Genomic DNA, 22,797 nt, shown 5'->3' with positions numbered 1-22,797 from the left:
AAATTCTAAATGCCTATAAGTTTTGGTATTTAATTTTGGGTTTTTTATCATGGAAAATCAGAGCTCCCCCTGCCCTCTTAGCTCACAGAATGCAGACTCTTCACTCCTGCCTGACCCTGCTGGTGCCCCTCACTTCCTGCTACTACTTCCTGCCCTTGGGGCAGGGGGCTGGACTCGATGATCTCCCGAGGTCCCTTCCAGCCCTAATGTCTATGAAATCTATGAAATCTATGTATTTTGGCATTTGATTTTGGGTTTTTTATCATGGAAAATCAGAGCTCCCCTAGCCCTGCCAGCATACCTGCAGCCCCCTGTCCTGCCACCGCCAGCTCTGCCAGCATGATCTGCAGACAGAGCAGGCCTTATGGGTGAGCAGCAAGGGTAACCACCCAGGGCAGTGAGGTGAGGGTGGTGGGTGAGCAGTGTCACAGCAGTTCAGGGCAGGGACCTACCTCAGCTTGGATGGGGCAGAGGATGAGACAGTAAGCTGTGGGGGAAACCAAGCCCTCTACCTCCCTCGGCCGTGGGGGAGGTAGGGGGCCCCCAGCTGCTCCTCCACCCCAGGCCCCAGCCCTCCATTGTGTGGGGTGGGGGGTAAGTTTGTGGGGCCAGAGGGGAGGGGAAAGGAGTGTGTGGGACTTTCTGGAGCATGGCCCCTTCCTCGATTTGTGTAGGGCTGGTTCAGACTTGTCAGAACTTGGCCCCTGATGGCCCAAAATGGCCTATGCCATCGGGGCAGCATGCCAAGCTCTGGCATGCCAGGACTGCCCTGTGCCACCAGCCCCCCCCTCCCCCTCCACTGCTGCTGGGCAGGCAGGGAGCACCTCACTTTGGCAGCCATAGCAATGCAGCTGGCATGTGGCTCCTGGCAGTGGCGGCAGCACTGAGTCTCCATGCCCCTTTCTGCCCTCCCGAGCTGGGTCCTGCCTGCTGGGCCATGGAGGCAAACCCTGCCAGTCCAGCCAAGCTGCAGCCCCATGCCCCACTATCAGTGCAGAAATCTGTGGGGGGGAGGAGTATGTACCCCTTACCTCCCCAACACATCACCAGTGCATGTACCTGGACCGCCCCTATGCCATCCTTCCTCTCCTCCCCCCCGCCCAATGCTACAGGACCAGTTTGGGCTCATCAGAGTTTGGCCCCTGATGGCTGGGACCAGCCCCAGTCCATTGGGGCCCTGCACCATGCTCCAGCATGCCTGGACCACTCCTGTGCCACTGGGGGGCCCTCCGATGTTGCTGAGCTAATTCTGGCTCACCAGAGCTCAGCCCCTGGCCCTAATGGAACAGTTCCCAAGCCCTGGCCCTCCACCTCCTCCCTGCCCCCTAGACTTACCTGCATCCAGCTGTCAGGGCTACTCCCACCACCCTGCCTGGCTGTATTGCCATCCACATGTGTGTGCATGTGTACATGCATGTGGCACCCCCTGCCTCTGATTGTGCTCGCTCCCACTCCCCCCAGCCCCAAGCAACTCTTTCCAGGGCAGAACTCTGGCAGCATGCAAGGGGAAACCCGGTGTTTCCCACTTCAAAGGGAAAATACAGGTTTTTCATCTTTAAAAGGGAAGATATGCACTTTTCCATGGGGAACAGAATACCCAGATCCCTGCTGATCACCCACAAAGTGTCCATTTCTGAAGCAAAAACAGCCAGAAAGGCCCTTTTAGCCAGCTGTCTTAATCAGGCATCCAAAGCAAAGTCATGTGTCCATGTGTAAAGATTTCTAAGGCTTCAGTTTGATCTTCTGCTCATGGTATTGCCTGAGCAATTTACATTAGAGCCATTTTATAAAATGTATGAACAATGCAAGGATAGTTACTAGAACTGAAAGCTCCCTTCTCCCAGGAGGGGTCACCTTTCCCTGGTTATAGTCAGGCTCCCTCATGCTCATTTTTTCTCTGACATATGAACCTTTTGTTCTTTTTAACATAGCGATCCAGCTTCAGCAGGGGAGGTGGAGAGTGCCCTTGTCCTAGTCTAGTCTACCCTGGAACCCATTGTTAAAGTGGAGGTAACATATGGGTTTGTACTCGCTCATGCTGAGGAGAGCATTGAACTATATCAGTGGTTCCCAAACTCTGACAGATTGTGCACTACTAATTTAAAATGATACAACCTTAAGTACCATCAAATTTTTCAGTTCAACTTTAAGTACCACCAGCAAATGTTTGTCATATAAAGTAATTAGAATAAATCTGTTAACCTGTACCACTAACAGGTTGTTTGCATACTACTGGTGGTACCCATACCACAGATTAGGAACCGCTGAACTAGATCTTCCACTTCCTAATAGGTACTCTGGCAACTAAACTGTTATAGGAAAAGCACACACCATCACCACCATCCGTGCCTCCTCCTTCATCCATGTTCATATTTTAAAGAGAAGAATGAGGCTGTTGTCCTTACCCATACAGACAACCTAAATGCCAAAGTTCAGGATGGGGGTTGGGCTATAAATTGCAGTCTTGTATCTAACTCAGTCATCTAACTCAGGGCTGAAGGTGGCAACTAAGCTTGGATAAGAGGCAGGCTTTTGGACAATACTCCCTGTTCAAAATTTCTTCTTTATTAGCTTAGGCATCTCCCTGGTCAGCACGTTAGTATGTTGGCTATGGTGAATCCCACTCTTAGGCACATTGTTTTTCCCATTTACTCTATAGGGAACTTAACCATCTCACTTGTGAATTCTACCACGGGAGCCAGGCAGATGTAGTTGACAGTGAGCATCATTGTGCCCAAGCCTCTGTTTTTGAATCTGGACCTAAATTATAATATTCACATCTATCAAGTTTGAATGGAAATGGTGGTCTGTGGGCTATATCTGTTTTGCACAGTGTGTTAAGTTTTTCCATCTCGATTTCCTTGTCATCTTGTATAATATTCCTTTTCCCTCCCTTCTTTCAGTGGTTCGGATATATTTGGAGTAGATAACACTGTCGTCTATATAGTTCTCCCTTTCATGTGCATACTCAGCATTTTTAAAGCATCTTCATTATTGTAGAGAACCTCCTTTCTTAAGGTAGTTCAGGGTGAATTAATTACACATTTTAAAAGTCTCGTTAGTATCAAGGTTGTAAAATAACATGATCTGGAGCTTCCTATCTTATCCCTAAACCTGAGTGACAAGTCTGATTCTGCTTTCAAACTGCATAAAGAAAGGAAAGTCCATGTTATTAGGGGAGGGAAAAATAAACAGGTAATTCAAGATATTTCTTTACATCCCTCAAAGCCTGCTTCAGCAGGCTGCAAAAAAGGCCCCAAGAGCCATATTTAAACAAGAATGGCTTTTTGCCAACATTATCCTAGCTGGAGTAACCTCATTGAGGAACTTTAAGCTTCTAAAGGATACTATGGCAAGATAGATTAAACGAGCTGGAGTCTAATCCTGACAGTTAGATTCTTCTGGACTTTTCCCAGCAAACCAATTGCTGACTTGTGAGCTTAAGAAAAAGGCTTGGTTTTCAGAACGTGAAATCAGTTAACTTTAGTAAATAGAAGAGATTCTTAGTCACGTTTTAGGCTGCTAGATAAAATTCAGTCTCAGAGTATAGTTTATCATCTGCTCTCAGATATTTTGGTAGTTATCTATCAACATAAAACAATTGAAGAAATTTTCTACTTCAATGGCTGTACGACCAAGTTAGTATCTTTCTTGATACTAATATTTAGTTTAGTCTTCATTATGAGTTTGTTAGAATGGGGGCTATATTGGAGCTGTTTGAACTGGCGTCTATCAGCAGAAAGGAATTTAAGGCAAGATACTGAAATATAAGTTAGGCAGGAAAGGGGATGGATTTGGGAATACAAGAGAATGAAGAAAATTGATACATTAGTGGATACAACTTTTACAAAGATTTCCCACCAAATGGCCATGGAAGGACAGGCATATTTATTTTTATGGTAAGAAATTGGTTGCTTCATTACTTGGAAAGAGAAGAATTTGGGTTTCCTGTACTATGCTGTTCTTTCTTTTTTTTCTTTTCTTCCTCAGGTTTTGGATTTAATGTGAATAATAACAACCCTACTATTTGCATCAATGATCTCATCAAAGAGCACAATAAAAAATATGGCACAAAGCTCAAGTGCTTAACTACAGACTATCTGATTGCAAAATCTGTAACTGTGCTTGAAAGACTGATAGATACTTTTCAGGAGAAAGGGCCTAATGGAGTTCTTCCCCTTTACTATAAATATTGGGTACACAGGTAAGCACAGCTTTATTTTTTGTTCATCTCTTCTTTAATTCCCTTTTAAGAGAATTAGGAAAAACTCAGTTATCTGCCTTTCATTGTGAATGTTCTAGTGGAGTACCTTTAAAGAAGTATGGACTGCCTTATGTTTTATCTGGTAAAATTATATGAATATTTGTGCTGGAATGGGATAAATTAAATGAAATTAATTACATTGTGAGGCATCTTGCATGCATCATTTCTAAAACCAGAATGTTTTGGTTTTGATAGCTCTTTGCTTTGCTTAAGTTGGAATTCTGCTGTATTAATGAATATTACACATGAGATGGAAAAATAGATGGCCAGGCTTTCCACAGAGACGTGTAAGGAGAAGATTAAACATAAAGAACATTTCTCTGAAGAGCCAGATAAGTGAAGAATAACACTCTCTTTAGTAGTAGAGACTTTAGGGTCCCTCCTTTACTGTTTAGCCTAATCACAGAGATGTAGTCATCCCCATTGAATTGTTTTTCATTGTTATAACCTGCTCAATTTAAATTCTTTTGCAGTGGTAAACAAGTCCGTCTCCAGAGCGACGAGGGCCCAATAGCATGGATTGTTGGTATTGATGATTGTGGATTCCTTCAAGTTCATGAGGAAGGCAAAGGTGTAGAGTCTGTGCATCCTGATGGTAACTCTTTTGACATGCTGAAAAACCTTATAATCCCAAAGCAGCAATAGCCATCAAGTTTGGTAAAAATGGCTGCTTTGAGAAGACTGTTTAATATTCAGGGTCTACCAGTTAAACTTTACTGCAGACACTGTATCAAGCTGGTTATGATTTAGAGCTTAAGTATAGAAGCACTATGCTCATAGGCTGATGGTTGCTTTTACATTGCTGTTTTATTTCTGCTGGGTTGTCTAGCCAGTGGCCCAGAGGAACGGTTAGCATTTTTCATGTTGTATACTTAAAAAAAAAAAATAGGGGTGAGAGGGAGCTAGGAGTTGGCATAAAATGGCTCTTTCCCTTAAAACTTGGTTTCTTCTTCCTTAGCTTGGACATCTTACTTAGAAGCTGATACAAAAGTTAGTGGAATCTCTTTGCCGAAAATCCTTATTCTTTCACTTGCCTCAATTTAAAAGTTACTGTTCGTTGTTATCATTGAAAATAGGGACATAGTTGAAAAGGATCAAGTTTTACTGTTTCACTCTTGTGCAGTAGACTTACAATCTAAAATTCCTGTGTGTTTTTAATCAACTCTTTACATAATGAAGTTTCTTTCATGGTTGTGCTTTGGGTATCAGCAGTTAAAATATTTAAATGACTTTCTATGTATTTTTAAAGAAGTGAGTTCTGCTTCCTTTATCAGCTGTGGAGGACACACCTGAAAGAATTCACCACACACATCCTAAGGGCAAATGGTAGGAATGTTACTGTTCTGAGCTTAAGGCATCACTCTGTAGGTAGATTAAAATTCACCTGTAGAAACCAGTAAGACACTTTTCAATCTGGTTTTCTTCACATGGGCCTGTGAATCCTTCCTTCATCTTATAATTCTGCCTTGCAATAGTGGTAGACCTTTTGCACCTCTCTTATGTCTGCTTTGTGTTGGGGCTTCTTTACTATCAGTGCCTATGAACTGAATTTGTGTAAAGTTCCCAGAATTGAGGTGTATTCTGCTTTTTATATCCTAAGATGGTTAACAGGATAGAAATAAATCACCCTGTTCCTCCTTAAGCCATGGACTTTTAAGAGCATTTTATCCTCTGCCATAGTTGTCCAGTCCAGAGGAGACTACTGAATCACTATTATCCCCTGTCTCTTTTGCCATAAAATCCCTAGTCTAAGAATGATTGTCAAGGTTTGATATATTTAACTTGATCTATAAAACAACAAACTCTATCCAGATGTTAAAATAAGAGACAGAGCCCTGCTTCTCAGGTCACCTACATAAGCAATAGTGAAAAAAAACAGAGAAGTGTTCTTTATTTGCAACTGGCTACCTGAAATCCTGGCCATTTTAGGTTCATATTATTTCAAGTTCATATGTAAAGGCTGCTTTCTGGAGGAATGACCTCAAACCTAGTCTGTACACATTAAGTGTGAACTGGTCAGTGGTCAGCATTGTTTCCTAGTGTGGGTTGCCCATTTGTTAGCTACATACCCCTTCCCTAAGAAGCAGAGCACAACCACTTAGGCTCCCACAAATGTGCTCCTGTCTTCTAGCCAGAAATGGATTTTTTTGGGTTAAAGTTCACTTGACAAATAATCAGAAAATGTTAGTAGATTGTCTCAATTACAAATCCAAGCAGTTTTAAGGAAAGGAAAGAAGCTGGCCTGTAATGGTAGATTAGGGTAATCCTTACATATTGAAGTTTGGATTATTTGGCAATAAATTGCTGGAGATTAAGTTGTCCTCATTATACTTAAAGTAAGGATTTTGAGCTCCATATCATAGTCTGTCTCTCACTTTTTTGGTTTCCCAAATGGAACAGTTCTTGCATCATACAGGACTATACACTCAAACTGTGAAAGAAATAATAGTAAGAATCTAAGCAGAGCTTGAATGACTAATTTAATATAGCATATGTGATCAGTAAGGTCTAACTTTTTTCTTCCCACTGCGTATTGGTGATGGAAGAATATAGCTGGGTTTTAAAGTGACATTTGGAACAGGAACGTTTGGCTGCTAATTTGGTAAAGATGTATTAACATATATTGCTGGGGCTGTTTAAAACTCAAATCTGTCCGATTTAGTAACATCTTGAAAACAAAGAACAAGTCTGCCCATGCATTCACAGCTTCCATGTCCAGATAGGGCCCTGGTCTCCCTTCTTTATCTTTCTTTCAGTTTGTACATGTTACTACCTGCCAGGTGCAGATGAAAGAATTTCAACACTGCTTCTTTTTCCTTGCTAGCTTTACCTTCTATCGCTAGTGAAAAGAAAACTCAACATAGCTTTTAGCTTTTCTTAGTCTGTCTGATTTCATCATGAAAACTTCCCCTTAATACAGAGCAGCACATTCCCAATCTGATTCTTGTATGCCTGGATTAGTTCCAGGAAGCTGCTGTTTGTGTTACAGTTCTTAATATAAAACCTGACTACCACAGTTAGGGCACAGCCGGCCAGCCTCTCTGTAAAGCAGAGTTAGCGTAGGTAGAGCCGTATCAGACTACTGATTATTATTTTTTCTGAACAGAGTTGATTTTGAGTAGCCACTTCTGTTTGATCTGGCCCATACTAGAGTGACTTAATTAGCTTGAATAGCCCTTGTGAAAATTTTACTGTGAAAAATTTCCTGATAAATTTTGTAATCAAGATAAGCCCTGACTTGAAAAGCCTCCGGACTCAAGTACATGTAAACTTCAGGGAAGGTTGGCTCTAGAGCAGAATTTGGTGCTTGCGCCTGGTATATTTCATAAAAGAAAGCCAAGACTCTGGGTCCTGTCACTCCAAAACTTTGGGAAGATTTTCATTCATTTTTAGGTGTGAAACGTGTAGCTCAGGCTGTAATACTTTTGTACAGACCTGTAAGCCTACAAAAACATTGGTGTCTTTACTGGAACTCACTATGGGTCTGCCCACATGGATTGTTTTGAAGGACTGGACCATATGGCAGGCTTTAATTTGAATTACTTTTCTTAAAACATGTTCACCCTGTGCCAGGACAGATAAAAAGCCAATGGAAAAAACTATAAAATGCTATTCATTAAGGGAAGAACCAAATGTCTGTCTAACTTAGTTGCAATGGCAAGGTTCTGTACAGCAGGCAGATATATTACTTTATATAAAATGCCAGTCTTTTATAGTTGCTGTCGTTACTTTTTTAATGTATGTGAGAGCTTCTTAATGAAAAACAGATTTTTTATTTTAAGTTTTGCTGCTATTGTGGAAACTTCTGCATTGGAAAAAGTTATCATTTAGTTTCCTTTTGGTAAATGAAAACTAATGAAGTGTAGACCTGTCACAGCACAAGTAGATGGTGTGGGAATACACTATTTTTGCCTTTACGCATAATGGCCTATTCTTGAGTGTACAAGACTACCTATTGTCTTGAGGGAGGAAAAAGAGCCTTGAGTTGGATGAAACATTTGACTTTTGCTTCAGAAGTACCAAAGAATTTTACAAAGAAAATTCCTGTTTTATACAGAACAGCTGAATAAGTTCATTCTGACTAGCAGCTGTTACTGTCAAGAAAATCCATGGTCTTTCTTATACCACACTCATCTTAAGGTATATGGGGAACCCAGTCTTCAGTCCTTTTTTGGTGCCAAACTTGGCACAAAAAGTCATAGAATTTTTGTATGAACACTATTTTTGCAACAATTCCCTATGTAAGACAGACAGATGCAGTGTGGAAATGTCTCCGGGCATGGGTATAGAGGCAGCCATCCCCAAATCCAGAAGTAATGCACTGAAAATATATAATATTATTAAAATGTCTAGATTAGTAAAACACCTCTTTCATTGTGAGGCTGATGTCATATCTCAAACTATTTTCTTGATGAAGTGCTTTAAAATATTTTATTACAGTGCCCGGGTTTCTACGACTTGAATTTTTCTCCGGGACTTGGTTATAAAACTCCTCATTACATACTATACACGTATCTGTAGAGATTATTTATTGATGGCAAAATGTATGCTGAGCAAGCTGGGGGAGTATGAGGATGTTTTATCTAAACAGATCTGGTGTGGTTTCCAGAGTTTTGAAAATGTTATTGTATACTTAGAATTAAGCATTCAGTGCACTTTCCTCCTATTAAAATATTTTATAAGACTATAGTGCATTTTAAGTACCTATTCAGAAAGTATAACATACCTAAAGAGCTGTGCTTCAAAAGTGGATTAAAAATTATTATATCTTTATGCTGCAGCTCAAATATTTCAAGTAAGAAAATATTTTTGAATATTTGTTTTGGACCCTTGTTTGCTTTGGCCACTGAACTTTAATAGTCCGAAAAATTTCATGTTTTAAAATTAGTTGGGCAAATAGAACACATACAGTTCTGCAAGAAAAATTGCGGCTTAGAAATATTTGGCCTGGAAAAAAGGCTTACATCATTTGTGCTTGAGCTGTATTGATGCTTCTTTTAGTTGGGTTGGGTACCAGAGTTGAAATGTATTAGCTGGTTTCCTGGGGAGCTGGATTTATCCAAGTATATTATGTGTTTATGCTGTTGTAGTGATTCATAGAACTGTCTGGACACCAAAATAATGACGTCTCACACTGAAAGTGCTCTTCCCCCCAGGAAAAGTTCTGATTGAGGACAAAGATAATGGCAACTAACAGAATATGGTTGTCCTATAGTTTTTGAGAGTGTGCAGTTTGTATTATATATAAATACTTCATTTACTTTCAGTCAACAAACCTGGTGTTCAGGTCTCCAAGACAAAACTGTTGTTATAAATTCATAGGTTCAGTTGCAAGCAAACAAATTAAATGCCTGAAATTTTATAGTTTAAAAGTATAATCTCTGTAGGTAAATGATGTCAAATATATTGTTATATTTACAATAATAAAAATAATTTTTCAGAGAATTTCGTACTGTATGTCTGTCTGTTAACCTCCTAAAGATGCCTTGTTTTTGTATTAAAAACAATTAAATAGTGCTCCTTTGGCTACTGTATTTTATTAACATCTTAACAGGTTTTTTTGTTTTACATAATAAATAAGCAAAAATGCTTTACATTTTCAGGGAATACATATATAATTCTGAGCATTAATAGGCTGTTTGTGTTTTGTTTTTCCACATACGTTTGCTCAACATAGTTTATTTCTGTATCATATAAGAAAGGAAAATCTAATGTTCTGGGAGGAGGGGAGAGGGAAGAAGGTGGACATCTGCTGTTTATTCTTGAGAAATAACCAATATGGGTGAAACAAATAGAGTCACTGTCATGTTTTATGCATGTCAAACAAGTACCAGCATTCTGGCTGATATTCCATTCTTTCATAAAAAAACCTTGGATTTACCTGTGTGATATATTTTCAAACTAATCTGTTGTGAATATTTTTGTGCTTAATTTGGAAATTACAAGACCATATTCAATAAAGAATTTGAATGCACTTGCCACTTAAATGCTAGTAAGTGAATAAAGTTTCCAGTTTCACTCTTCATTAAAACATGTTATATCTCTTTACAGTTCCCTTGCTGTGCCAGAAACCCCAATAAGGCTTGATGCAAAAATCTGCAGTTTTATGATAAAGGTACCTCTGGCTTAGATGAGCAGGGCACAGAAAAGAAATGAAAGGTTATTTCTCCTCGTACATTCCAGTTCACAGTTCACTTACACGGAATAACTTTTCCTAATGTTAAAAAATTACTACTGTGCGTGCACTTTCAACATCTGTAGTTTAACTGTCTACAAGAATATGTCTGGACTTGTTCTTCTGTATAGAATTCTCCATTCACATTCCAGATGTGAATATGCAATCACCATTTTTTTCTCCGGTGGGTAAGGGAAATGTTTCACATTTGGTTTTTTAATCACAAATACATGTTCTGAAACCTAATCCATATTATCATATGTGAATGTATAATTGATTCTTTATTTCCTAACTGGAAATCTCTATGTATCTGAATTTCATGTACTGTAAAACATCTGTGGGAGAATGATGGAACACCTCCATTATTCATATTCATTGAATGAAGCCTGAAAGTGTGAATAACAAGGTAGACATTGGGAAATATTTTGTGATATTTCACTGAAAGATATGGGTGACATATTTTTTGCTCAAGCCAAACTTGTGCATTCCTCAAATCATGTTTTTCTAATGAGACCCATTCAAAAAAATACACCAGATTGGCTCTGTGTGCAGCATATATTGCTAATGAGGTATATAGCAAAGTGTAGTATGCAAGACTTGTGCATCAGGTTTCTTTTTAATGATGCAGACAATATCAGTTATCTTCCTGTGGGGCATGTTTTCAATTTTACAAAATTAACACACAAGTCTTGGGATAATTATCCTCTTTTAGTAACTAAACTTGATACAAACATTAGTGATACTAATTTGGAAGGTCAGGTAATTTGAACAAAGCTGTTGTACTCAGACTTGTATCTATTAATCATAATATTTAAGTTAAGCACGATAATAAAATTCACTTGTAAAATACTATTAAACCTGACCCTGCTCTAGCTTTAGAGACTTATAGATTGCACTTGCACTGAATATTTTCATTAAAGGCATTAAAATCTAGTAGCTACTGGTGAATACTTTTCTTGAGCATTATCATGAACCTATATGGGATAGGGGAAAAGCACTTTAAGTGAATGAAAAAAATCACTTAACTGAGAACTTGCAAGCGCAGTGCATCAGCTCAGTTTCAAAATAAGGTCCTCAGAGTTGTGAACCTTTTAATAGGAAGGCAATAAAAATGCTGCAAATTGTTTGTAACCGTATTTTAAAGCATTTCTGTTTACTTTTTATAATAATAAATATTCATATAGACTTAAGAAGGTGACTTAATTTTGTTGCTGTGTATAAAATACAGGAAATGCTTTATTAAGAAATGTATCTATTTATTACATCTTTTAACACATTTGTCTTTGACAAGGTGCAATCCATGACAAAGTATTTCTCAATATTGCACAAGCCATGTAAGTAATGTCTTTAGAGATGTTCATACAGACCATGAGTCTGATGACATTTAAATTTAACTTGGATAGATAAAAAGCTTTTATAATGTAATATAGCTAGCCTGAATGGGGCTAAGAAATAGAACTAAATATTGCTGACTTGGATCTACACTAGCCTTCTTATAAAATACCCTTTGATTCCAAGGTTTGTAATTATTTGTGTTTACATACATTATTCTAGGGAGTCATTTGTTACTTTAGCAAGTACTAAAATATTTGGGGAAGTGACTAAGAAATCACAATGGGTCATTTACCTGTAAAAGATAAGTGCAAATACGTGTCTCGTTATTTCCTAGTGTCTAGAGAGAGGGAAAAAAAAGAAACACTTCCTATTCCACTGAAAATGCTGAATAAAACTTAATGACATGGGATGGTCCCATAATCTTAAATGCTGGATATTGTGTATTATAACTAGGTATAAGAGCTGTACAAAGTGTTGAGCTCAAGTTACATATGGAAGCAGCTTTGCTTTCTGCATTGTCATCTTGCATCTAAACTGTCCATCAAAAAAGACAAGAATTAATCAAACCTGAATCTTGCCTTTGCATCAGCACTTGGATTCAACACTGAGAAAATCCTGTATGTTAAAAAACTTGAACCTTTTCAAACTTCCATCGACTGTCAGTATGTTTTGAATAAAGCTTCAGAAGTTTCAGAGTTTCCTTGATGATTTGGAAGAAGAAATTTCTAGTGCTGGGATTAGGACAGTTTTTTGACTAGTTTGTTTGAAAAGGTGAAGAGTCTTCTTCCAGTACAGTCAGTGGAACACACTTTGAAGAAGTTATTTCTTATCACAATTTTTATTGCGACTAATCTTTAATCCCTGCAGTGTGATTTCCTGTTGTGCCATGACAGGAGCAAAAACTTCTTAATACATTTCTCTCTCTTGGTTTTGACATTTTATCAACCCCTTGTTGAAGGATACAGTCATAGCAATAAGCTGTGACTTCTTGACTCCATCCATGTTAAAATATATAATAAAGCTAGAACTATCTAACTTTGTTTTAGACAAAATAACAAAAAAGCCATTCTCAAGATTGTGAATTGTGTGTAGTTCATAAAATTGTCATTGATATTTGAGATTAAGTGCCCTTTTTTAAAGAAATGCATTTGTCAGGCTGTTTAAAGCATGGATGGAAAGTTGACCTCCTGTTTTACACAATATCATAATAGTAAAAATCTTGAATGTATTTTGGAGTCTTATTTTTTGTAAAAGAAAACGAAGTTGTATAAATCTCTGCATATAATTCCTGTCCTTGAATTTTGCTGCACACTGTAAAATAACAAAAATATGATCTGTTACATGGCTTTTCACTGGCAGAGTCTACACCAGAGATTCATCTGTAACAACAAAGCACTGAAGCTGGATGTATTTTTTTGACCTTAAAGGTACTGTTACACATGGCTTGCCAAGAACACGAGTTTGTCCTTCATTGACCTTCTTCTGTCTCAGTAAATGGAACCATGTTTTCCCATGCTTTTTGGAAATCATTGCAGTTTGGTTTGCTTTCAATTAAGAAAAACATTTCTATTATTGTCACCTTCCATTGGCTATTATTACAGAAGTTCCAATATAATGCGGGAGTGCTGTTTCCTTGTGGGTTTCTGGAGAAGAAGCTGATGATGGGCTTTGAGTTTTGTAAATAAATGTATTTACTTCTTCAGAACTGTATCCATAATTTTCTGCTACATGTCCTGTAGCTGTACATGATGAGGCCTGAAAGGTACCATGTTTGGCTAAAACATGATGATAGTTCAGAAGTACAAAAGGAACCTGTCCAGTAGGCCTCATATCCATCATATGTTCATTTTCAGAGTCATGATCAAGCTTTACTGCCATTCTGTCATCATCATCCAGTTCATCCAGATTTGTAGCATGATGGCTAATATGCCCATATTTTGGTTCTTTCATGCAAATTCTCCTTGTTTGTTCATATACTGATGGCATTGGCAGGAGGTGGTTTAATTGTCCAATAGCCTTAGACTGGAAACATTCTGATTTTGGTAACAAGGAGTTAGTTACGGAGTTTGAAAAAGAACTTTCATTAGCAATCATTTTTTCTTGGAGGTCTCTGCTGAAAGGAAGCTTGTTTTCTTCTTTAATGAGATGATGGTGATGTGGATGTACTCTGTTTTCCATTTTGCTGGGTTTCATGACGCTGGAGTCATAAACCTCTTCTTTGTATCTGCTGTTTGGCATAGATGTTGCACAGCTTGTAAAGGTGTCAGGTGTGGCATTCTGGCTATATCTCCTGTTTGGTGGGGGCACTTTGGTGAGGAAGAGAGAGAACATATTTACTGACAAATGGAGCTTGTATATTACGAGTTTTATTAGACACTGTCACTTTTTATAAGTAAACATTAATCTCCAATCAGGTTGGACCCAGTCCAAATCCCACAAAGTCAGTGGAAAGAACTTCACTGGCTTTAGTAGTTATGGACTGCACCTTTTTAAAACTGTACTGAAAAACCAAAAACATGTGGCAGGAATGGTGCTGCCACTAAGCTTCGCTTGCTCTACAGTGTAGTTTTTCAACCATGAAAACATTTTGATTGCATTATTAGATGAGATTACTGTTCATTTAACTGTTGCTGTAGGTTTGTATGTTTGTTAACACTGTCAAATCAGGACGTTATCAGAGATTTAAACATTTGGAAAACTGGTGCTAATGCTACTTTTATTCTTGATTTATTATCAAAAGCACTTTATATGTTTGATACCTCTTTGTTACAAATTCACAGATTAACCTGGAAGTAACAATTACGTTTTTATTATACCTTAGAGTCAAGTAGAACTTTATTCTTACTGCCATTATGGAAAAAATTACTTAGTCTTTTATTAAGAATGGATCTGGTTTTATGCCTTTTTAATTCAAACATACACATTTTGTAGTTGTTTCTGCAATTCTGATAGCTACATAGGTATTATAAAATCCTTGTATAGGATTGTTTGAGTACAGATGATCCTGCTTTGAGCAGGGGGTTGGACTACATGATCTCCTGAGGTTTCTTCCAGCACTATTTTTCTATGATTCTGTGCTTCTGTGATAACTAGGCTGGGCTGGAGATAACAAGAGTTCATGAAGTTCAGTTTGACAAATGCAAAGGGCTGCACCTTGGGAAGATAATTGGAAACAAATACAAAATGGGTGTCACCTAACTGGATGGCAGCATTGTGATGGATCTGGGAGTCCTAGTAGATAGCAAACTCAATATGAGTCTGCAGTGTGATGAAGTTGCACAAAAGGTTTTGGGATGCATCAATAGAAACATTAGGTGCAAGATAGTGGAGGTGATAGTGCTCTTTACTCAGCACTAACTAGGCTTCATCTAGAGGACAGTGTGCAGTTTTAAAAAGGACATGGAGAAGTTAAAGAGGGTCAAGTGGTGGGCAACAAAATTGACACAAGGTTTGGGAGGCAAGACATGTGGAGACTGAAGGAACTTGACATGTTCAGCTTGCAGAAAATGTACTTAAGAGGGGACATGATAGCAGTCTTCAAATATCTGAAGGGCAACATAAAGAAGAGGGAAAACACCTTTTATCCCTTGCTGCAGAGAGTAGGATGTGGACCAATGGCTTGAAGTTGCAGCAAAGTAGGTTTAGACTGGATATCAGGAAACATTTCTTCACTGTTTTAACAGTGAGGCACTAGAATAGACTGCCTAAGGACGTTGTGGCCTCTCCATCCCAGGAAATGCTCAAGAAGAAATTGGATAAGAATTGGTCAGGAATGGTCTAAGACAAGATGGGCAAAATGCGGCTTGCGGGCTGGACGCGGCCTGCCAGGCCATTCTGTCTGGCATGCGGGGCCCCTAAAAAATTTAGAAACTTAATATTTATCTGTCTCTGGCTGCCTGTCACGCAGCCCTCGATGCCTTGCCAAAACTCAGTAAGTGGCCCTCTGCCCGAACTAATTGCCCACCCCTGATCTAGGAGTAGCTATGTCTGTGTTATACCATAGGTATTTCCCTGCTGCTAGATATTGCTGATTGCCATAAGGGGCCAGGAAGGAATTTTTTTTCCTTATCTGCTTCTACACATGTTTGTGAAAGGGGATTCACCTTCCTCAGAAGCACTGGGTGTTGGCTACAGCCAAGACTGGAGTGGTTGACTGGGGTGTGCCCATGCTCCTACTGGGACTTAAACCCAGAGGTTCCTGGCTAGAGGGTCCTGCTCCTCTGCTCAGGGCAGACTAATTGCCACATTTGGGGTCAGGAGGGAATTTACCTCACGATCAAATTGGTATAAACTGGGGGGGAGGGGCTTGCCTTCCTCTGTAGCAGGGGGCATGGCCCTCTTCCTTCGAACTCTTGAGCATATTTTAATAAAATTAGAAGCAGCAAGATGTTGGTGACTATGCTCCCCTTGCTTTACCTGTGGTAGGTTATGGTGTTAAGTCTTGCGGCTGTGTGGAGGTTGACTGAAGTTTTGCTAATATGGCAGACCATGGATTTGGATAGGGATGATCATAGCACAAGGTTGGACTAGATGACCACCCAGCCCTAATTTTCTCCGATTCTATAGACTACATATTAACAATATATACTCAAAATAATTGGAATGGAACTTACTTAGGATATATTATGCCTATGCTTTTGAGATACTCTGACAAGTCAAAAACAAGGAGTTAGAGATCAGGATATGAAAGAAAAGATACAAAAATCAGATCTGCATTCTAGATCTCTAAAGGTATTTGAAATTGGGACTTCAGTCCTTCTCCGAAGTTCAAAAATGATTGCATTGGTAGTTCCCTTAAGATCTGATCTGTCTGACGATGAAAGATTCATCAGCCAACCATAGATACTTGTGTTGCTTTTTGTTTGCTGATGGTGCCTTTCTCTTTTGGTGTTTTTACAAATAATGAGAAAAGCTGCGTGTTTTAGTCCTACCCTACCTGGATAAAAATTATGCAAAGTTATCAAGTGTGTAAAACATAATTTTTAATCGTTAGCATTCTTATGTCTGTGTTTTTGATGCCAAGATCAGAACTAGTTTGTAAATTCCATATTAAGCATTGAATGAAAAGTACTTTCCAAATTTTGCCCAGTGGCAACTTAAACTTCCATTTTCACATAATTTTCAAGCCTTAATTGTACTGAAGGTCACTGTAACTTGGGTCCCAAAGTGCAGTAGCAACTTCTGCAAATTGGATTTGGGTTATTTTAAAATTCTTACTTAACTTCCAAGTTTCAAAAGTTTTCCTGTGGTGGTTGCTGATTTTAGTACTGAATTTACTTGAATATAAATGACCCTGAATATAAGACTGTGCCTCTATAATTAGATTCTATATATGGAAAATGTATAAATTTATTATAATTTTCCAGGTATAGAGTCTAATTTTTGGAGGTTTCTCTTGAATTTGTCCCACTCCCACTGCTACAGCCGAGAAAATAATCTGCGGGGTCAGGTGGTCCCCTTGCCTCTGTCCCCTCCAACTTCTTCCCCCTACAGCCTCTTCCCCCTGCCCCCTTACAGTCAGACTTTACTCTCCCTGAGCACATGGAAGTGTGAAGCAAATTTGAAAACACTTTTTTCAAATAAGTGTTTTCTTTGAAATAAACCTGTTTGTAGTAATTGAGTTAATCCAGTATTGATTCATTTTTACCTTTTTTTAAACTGCTGCAAGTTTTAACACAGGTACTGCATAAACACACTGCTAAGCAGCACTTTTGCACTTACACACACACACACACACGTGTGTAGTATATGCATGATATTAATCCAAAGCCAAAAGGTTCATGATTTACCATATAATTCATTAGGGCCCCAGCAGATTCAACAGGGTTTCAAGCCATGGTGATCCCACAGCCCAGCACTGCTTGGTATGTGTATATTCTCCAGATACCTCCCTCAACCCCCAAAAGGATCCATGTGTTAATTAGCCCCTCCAGTTATGACTAGAGCTGGGTGTTCTTGGGTACATCTACACATGATATTAGTGCAATTCAATAAACTTAAGCACAATTCATGTCCGAGTGTATTGCTTTGGACATGAATTGCCCAGGTACAGTGTTTACATGTTTGCCTGGAAGCACAGCTTGTTTAGCCAGCAGCACATTGAGGGGGTCAGCCTGCCAGCCTGGGCTGCTCCAACCTATGGAAGAGCATGAATAAGTCCGCATTCTGGCTCCTGCACCCTCAGGAAAGCCAAGAAAAAAGACAAAACGAAAGCTACTATCAGAGTTAAAAAATGCATGGTTTCCAAGGAAGAAAACACTCAAACTTCAAGGAGCTAGGCTGCCTAATCTGAGTAATTCTAAATGCCTATTTCCTGCTTCAGTTTTATAATGCTGCTTCTTACCATCTGTATCTGAGCATCCTCCATTCAAAATCTATAGCAAAGTCCTTAATGGACTACAGAGTCTGGCACTTCCTTTATGGAGTCAAAACTGCTTGGAGTGGGAGATAATTTTTTGGAGGAAGTGGAGTTGGAAGGGAGTTGAGAATGGAAAGGATGATCAAACTAAATGCCACTTATGGTAAAATTGCCTCAAGGAGGAAGGCTGTGAAATCAAGTGGAATACACCAGGGTTTGTTCCTGGGGCCAGTTTTGTTCAATATCTTTATCAATGACCTGGAAGATGGCATAGAGTGCACCCTCAGCAAGTCTGCAGATGACACCAAGGTGAGGGGAGTAGTAGATATGCTGGAGGGTAGGGCTAAGATTCAGAGTGACTAAGACAAACTGGAGGACTGTACCAAAAGAAATCTCATGAGGTTCAATTAGGACAAATACAAGGTCCTGCACTTAGGACGGAACAATTTCATGCACTAGTACAGGCTGGGGACTGACTGGCTGGGCAGCAGCTCTGCAGAAAAGGACCTAGGGGTTACAGTAGACAATAAGCTGAATATGAGACAGCAGTGTGCCCTTGTTGCCAAGAAGGCTAATGGCACACTGGGCTGCATTAGTAGGAGTGCTGCCAGCAGATCAAGGGAAGTAATTATTCCCTCTATTCAGCACTGATGAAGCCACATCTGGAGTACTGTGTTCAGTTTTCGGACCCTCACTACAAAGAGGATGTGGAAAAATGGGAGAGAAATCAGCAGAGAGCAATGAAAATGGTTCAGGGGCTGGGGCACATAACTCCTGAGAAGAGGCTGAGGGAACTGGGCTTATTTGGCCTGCAGAAGAGAAGACTGAGGGGATTTAATAGCAGCCTTCAACTACCTGAAGGGTGGTTCGAAAGAGGATGGAGCTAGACTGTTCTCAGTGATGACAGAACAAGGAGCAACAGTCTCAAGTTGCAGCAAGGGACATTTAGGTTAGATCAGTGGCGACAAATAGGGGGTCCACAGGGGTGCACTTGCATCCCCTGAGAGTGCTGGTGCACCCCCTGACAGGCCACACTACCCATTTAGGTGATGGACGGGGGTGGGGGACAGGCAGGAACACCAGTGCCTCCCCTGAGAGTGCTGGCCAGGGAGTGGGAGTGCCAGATGAAGCACTGCGGCGACTTCCCGGAGTGCTGCAGCCACTTCCAGGAGCACTGTGGCCGCTTCCTGGTCAGCAAGATTGGCTGCGGGGGACCCCCTACCCCCAGTCGATGTGATCGGCACCCAGTTGCTGACTGGTCAGTGTGGGGGGCACCAGTTGCCCATGGGTTAGATATTAGGAAGAACTTTCTCACTAGGAGGGTAGTACAACACTGGAACAGGTTACCCAGCAAGGCGGTGGACTCTCCATCCTTGGAGGTTTTTAAGACCTGGCTAGACCAAAGCTTTGGCTGGGATGATCTAGGTGGGGCTGGTCCTGCTTTGAGCAGGGGATTGGACTAGATGACCTCCTGCAGTCCCTTCCACCCCTAATTTTCTATGATTCTATGCCTTAATAAGATAGCTAAATCCAGGATTTGCTTGATTTCCATTAAAATATTGTGACATGACCAGATCTTCCAGCCCCTAACATCTATGAATCTCTCTCTTCAAAAGAGAATGATTTGTCCCATGCTTGAATCCTGGGCTTTGTGATCTACATTGTCTCAGAAGAGTAAAGCTTGTCATAGTAGTTCATAGATCAAAATTCACTCCTTGATATAGCTAGGACATAGTCCATTAAATGCTTTGAAAATAAGAATCCAGGCCATAAATTGGCTAGAGTATCTGACTGGGAGCCAGTGGAGAAACTCTGAGCAAAGGCCCAATGTGCTAGAAATGGTTTAAGCCAGTGGTGTCAAAGATATTGCTCGCAGGCTGGATACAGCCTACAAAGCCTCCCTTAATGGCCCCTGGTGCTGCCCCTAGGACTGGAGTGGACCCACATGTAGCATGTGCCATGTGCCAGACCAGCCTCAAGCACAGGGCCCAGGATACACACTGCATGTGGTGCTACACCCTCCTCTTCCCCCCCACAACCTATCTGGGACAAATGCCACATGTGGCACCTGCTCTGGCCAATTTGGGACACACACTGAACATGGTATCTGCGCAAGAGCAGTTGTGGGTGGTGCCACATGCAGAATGGGTCCCCAGCCACTGATTCAGGCACCATATGCAGCCCACATCCCAGACCAGCTGGAAAAAGCACCACCTGTGTATGGATTCCAAAGCAGCAGGGGCCAGATGAGTTTGACATCCCTGGTCTAAGCTATCCTGGAGTTGCTTTCTGTCTTAACCAGAGCTTGTGTTTCCTCTTTGTATTCAGTTTCAGATGCCCTAAGGTACAACAGTGCTGCAACTGGAGGTGACAACTACCCAATTTATTGTGGCCAGCTCCTCATCCAATATGAAAAGATGAATATTCCTTGTATGCTGGGCAGGAAAGCAGGTATTTTTGGAAACTGACATCATTATTCAAGCTTAGTGCACAGTCAGGCAGAACCCTGAGGCTTCACGCCACTGTGCTGAATGGGAGCTATATGCCTGCAGACAACAGTTTGGTCAGTTCATAAAAACATTTCTCCTTTCCCCCAACTTGGTTTTGTCTAGCTTCAGCTTAAGCCAGCTCCTCTTTATCCAACAACTGACTTTCTATGGGAATTTCAATATTTTAGATAGTGGTCACATCAGTTAAGTGTCACATAGGTCTTCTTGGTGTACTGCCTGCAGCTATGACCGCAGCAGCTCACTGTCTTCCGGCAGTTTATGTAAATATTGAAGAGAAGCTATGGACCCTGCAGGACTCCATGTGAGAGCCTTCAGAAGGAATGAGCAGTAACTACTTTCAGAGATCTGCTAGAGATGAATGACTGGAGCCACTATAGTGCTTTGGTCATCTAGAGCAGTTGCATCATTTAAACATGTTAGGGCCGCCTTGTCCACTGTGTCAAAGGTTGCAGGGAAGACCGACAGTTAATGATGTTAATAGCCATAAGGTGGCCATCTTAGCACTGCTAGAGCAGTAACCATGCTGTACTTTGGTCTGAACCAGATGTGGGCAGTCTTCTCTAGTGGTTAGAGCTAGGTCATAAATATGAAGTGTAGGGCTGCTATGCAGCAGCAGCAGCAGATGTGAAGTGAAGAACTGAAGTCAGGAGACAAGGCTGTGAGCAGCTGTCAGAAGTCAATGAATTGAAAGCTTAGGAACAAGGACAAAAGTTGCAAGTGAGGCAGACATGGGTGCTGGTCTGTTGCATGTTGTTGCTTGACGTTCGCTGTTTTTGTCATTACCTGTCCCATGAACGGTTGGAAAGATCTTAAAGACTGTATGGCGTTTTTGTCTTTCTTTTTAAAGAATGTGAAGATGGGCTGCTCTGAAAGTGACATATTGTCCATTAGTATTGTGCACAGTTATTCTTCACCAAGTAGAATAGATGTGGGTCTGTTTCAAGGTTTGTAGCTTTTACAAAATTTTCAGAGCTTCCTCAATTTCAACATGAATGATGGGACCAAATGTAGTCAGGAGACAGAACAATACAATCAGATTAAAGATTAATTTTCCGATTCCATTACTTCTATACATATCCTGTATTATGAAGTCAGCATCATTGGCAAAGTTGGAGATCATCATCCATGAAGGAGATTTCTTTCCTAGCAAGCAGGTCATCAGGAAAGTTAAAAAGGTCCAAAGACAGAATTCTGAGGTGACATCTCATATGCAGGCAGTTTAATAGCTACATGCTTTTCTAGAACGTCGAACTTGTTAGAATGATGACCTTAAAGCCTCAGGGCTCTCCAAAACAAAGCAGTATCCATATGTAAAAATGTGTTATCTGGTCCACAGCCTTTTTGGCAGACATCTCTATTACTGTGATGTTTTTTGCTGCAACGGTACTGGATTCCGAGCCTCTTGCCAGATATCACGTTTGGCTTTGGCTTTGAACTGGAGATAATGCTTAGCAGACCCTCTCTTTACTTTAAAGCTATTGGGCTTTCTGCTGGTCAAGGAATACCTGGGAAAAACCTGGGTCAAAAAATTGATAACACGGACAAGATCAGATACTGTATTCACATTCTACTGAAATCTTTGCAAATCATCCAGAGATGCAGCAGACTCTATAAGAGGTAAATCCAAACTGTTTTCTGAAGCCTCCTGCTCTTAACTCACATAAACTCTGAGAGAGCCACACAAGTGATCTTTGAGCAAGTCTGAGCTTACCAGGATGTGTTTCCCATTTTCTTCAATTGTGAAATTCTTCGAGAAAATTCTCACAAAGATTTAATTTTCTGAAGTCACTTTTCACTTTTCAAAGTTAGGTCTTGGTTACTAACTTGCTTTACAACACTTCTTTTCTTCATGGGAGAGAGCTCACATTCTCTGTGTGATCTGTCTTAAGAAAAACAATCCACAAAATCAGATGTGCCCCCTTTCTGGACTTTAGGAAGGCCTTCGACACTGTCTCTCACCCCATTCTCATTAAAAAACTGGGGGACTGTGGTGTCGGCACCCAAACAGTCAATTGGGTTGCCAGCTGGCTGGAGGACCGCACCCAGAGAGTGGTGGTGGATGGGTCATTTTCAACCTGGAGGGATGTGGGCAGTGGGGTCCCCCAGGGCTCGGTCCTTGGGCCCACACTGTTCAACATCTTCATCAGCAACTTGG

The 22,797-nt window shown here is 40.5% G+C and overlaps 2 protein-coding genes across 3 annotated transcripts in view; one reads left to right on the top strand and one right to left on the bottom strand.

Annotated features, from left to right (window-relative positions):
- The window catches only part of HLCS (holocarboxylase synthetase), a 189,085-nt gene extending 179,653 nt beyond the window's left edge, over positions 1-9,432 (top strand). For both annotated transcript variants that reach the window (XM_019528915.1, XM_019528912.1), the window contains 2 exons: positions 3,991-4,204; positions 4,738-9,432. In XM_019528915.1, the coding sequence (XP_019384460.1) occupies positions 3,991-4,204; positions 4,738-4,909 (386 nt within the window). In that variant the 3' untranslated portion in view covers positions 4,910-9,432. The remainder of the gene's footprint in view (positions 1-3,990; positions 4,205-4,737) is intronic.
- Positions 8,439-22,797, bottom strand: part of SIM2 (single-minded family bHLH transcription factor 2) — a 65,108-nt gene continuing 50,749 nt past the window's right edge. Inside the window, exon 11 of the mRNA XM_019557108.1 lies at positions 8,439-14,080. Within this exon, the coding sequence (XP_019412653.1) occupies positions 13,350-14,080 (731 nt within the window). The 3' untranslated portion in view covers positions 8,439-13,349. The remainder of the gene's footprint in view (positions 14,081-22,797) is intronic.

The sequence above is a fragment of the Crocodylus porosus genome, unplaced genomic scaffold, assembly GCF_001723895.1.
Source record: "Crocodylus porosus isolate Cpor-Errol unplaced genomic scaffold, CroPor_comp1, whole genome shotgun sequence".
Lineage (NCBI taxonomy): Eukaryota > Metazoa > Chordata > Crocodylia > Crocodylidae > Crocodylus > Crocodylus porosus.
The sequence above is the reverse complement of the archived record's forward strand: the minus strand, read 5'-3'. Positions and strand labels throughout refer to the sequence as shown.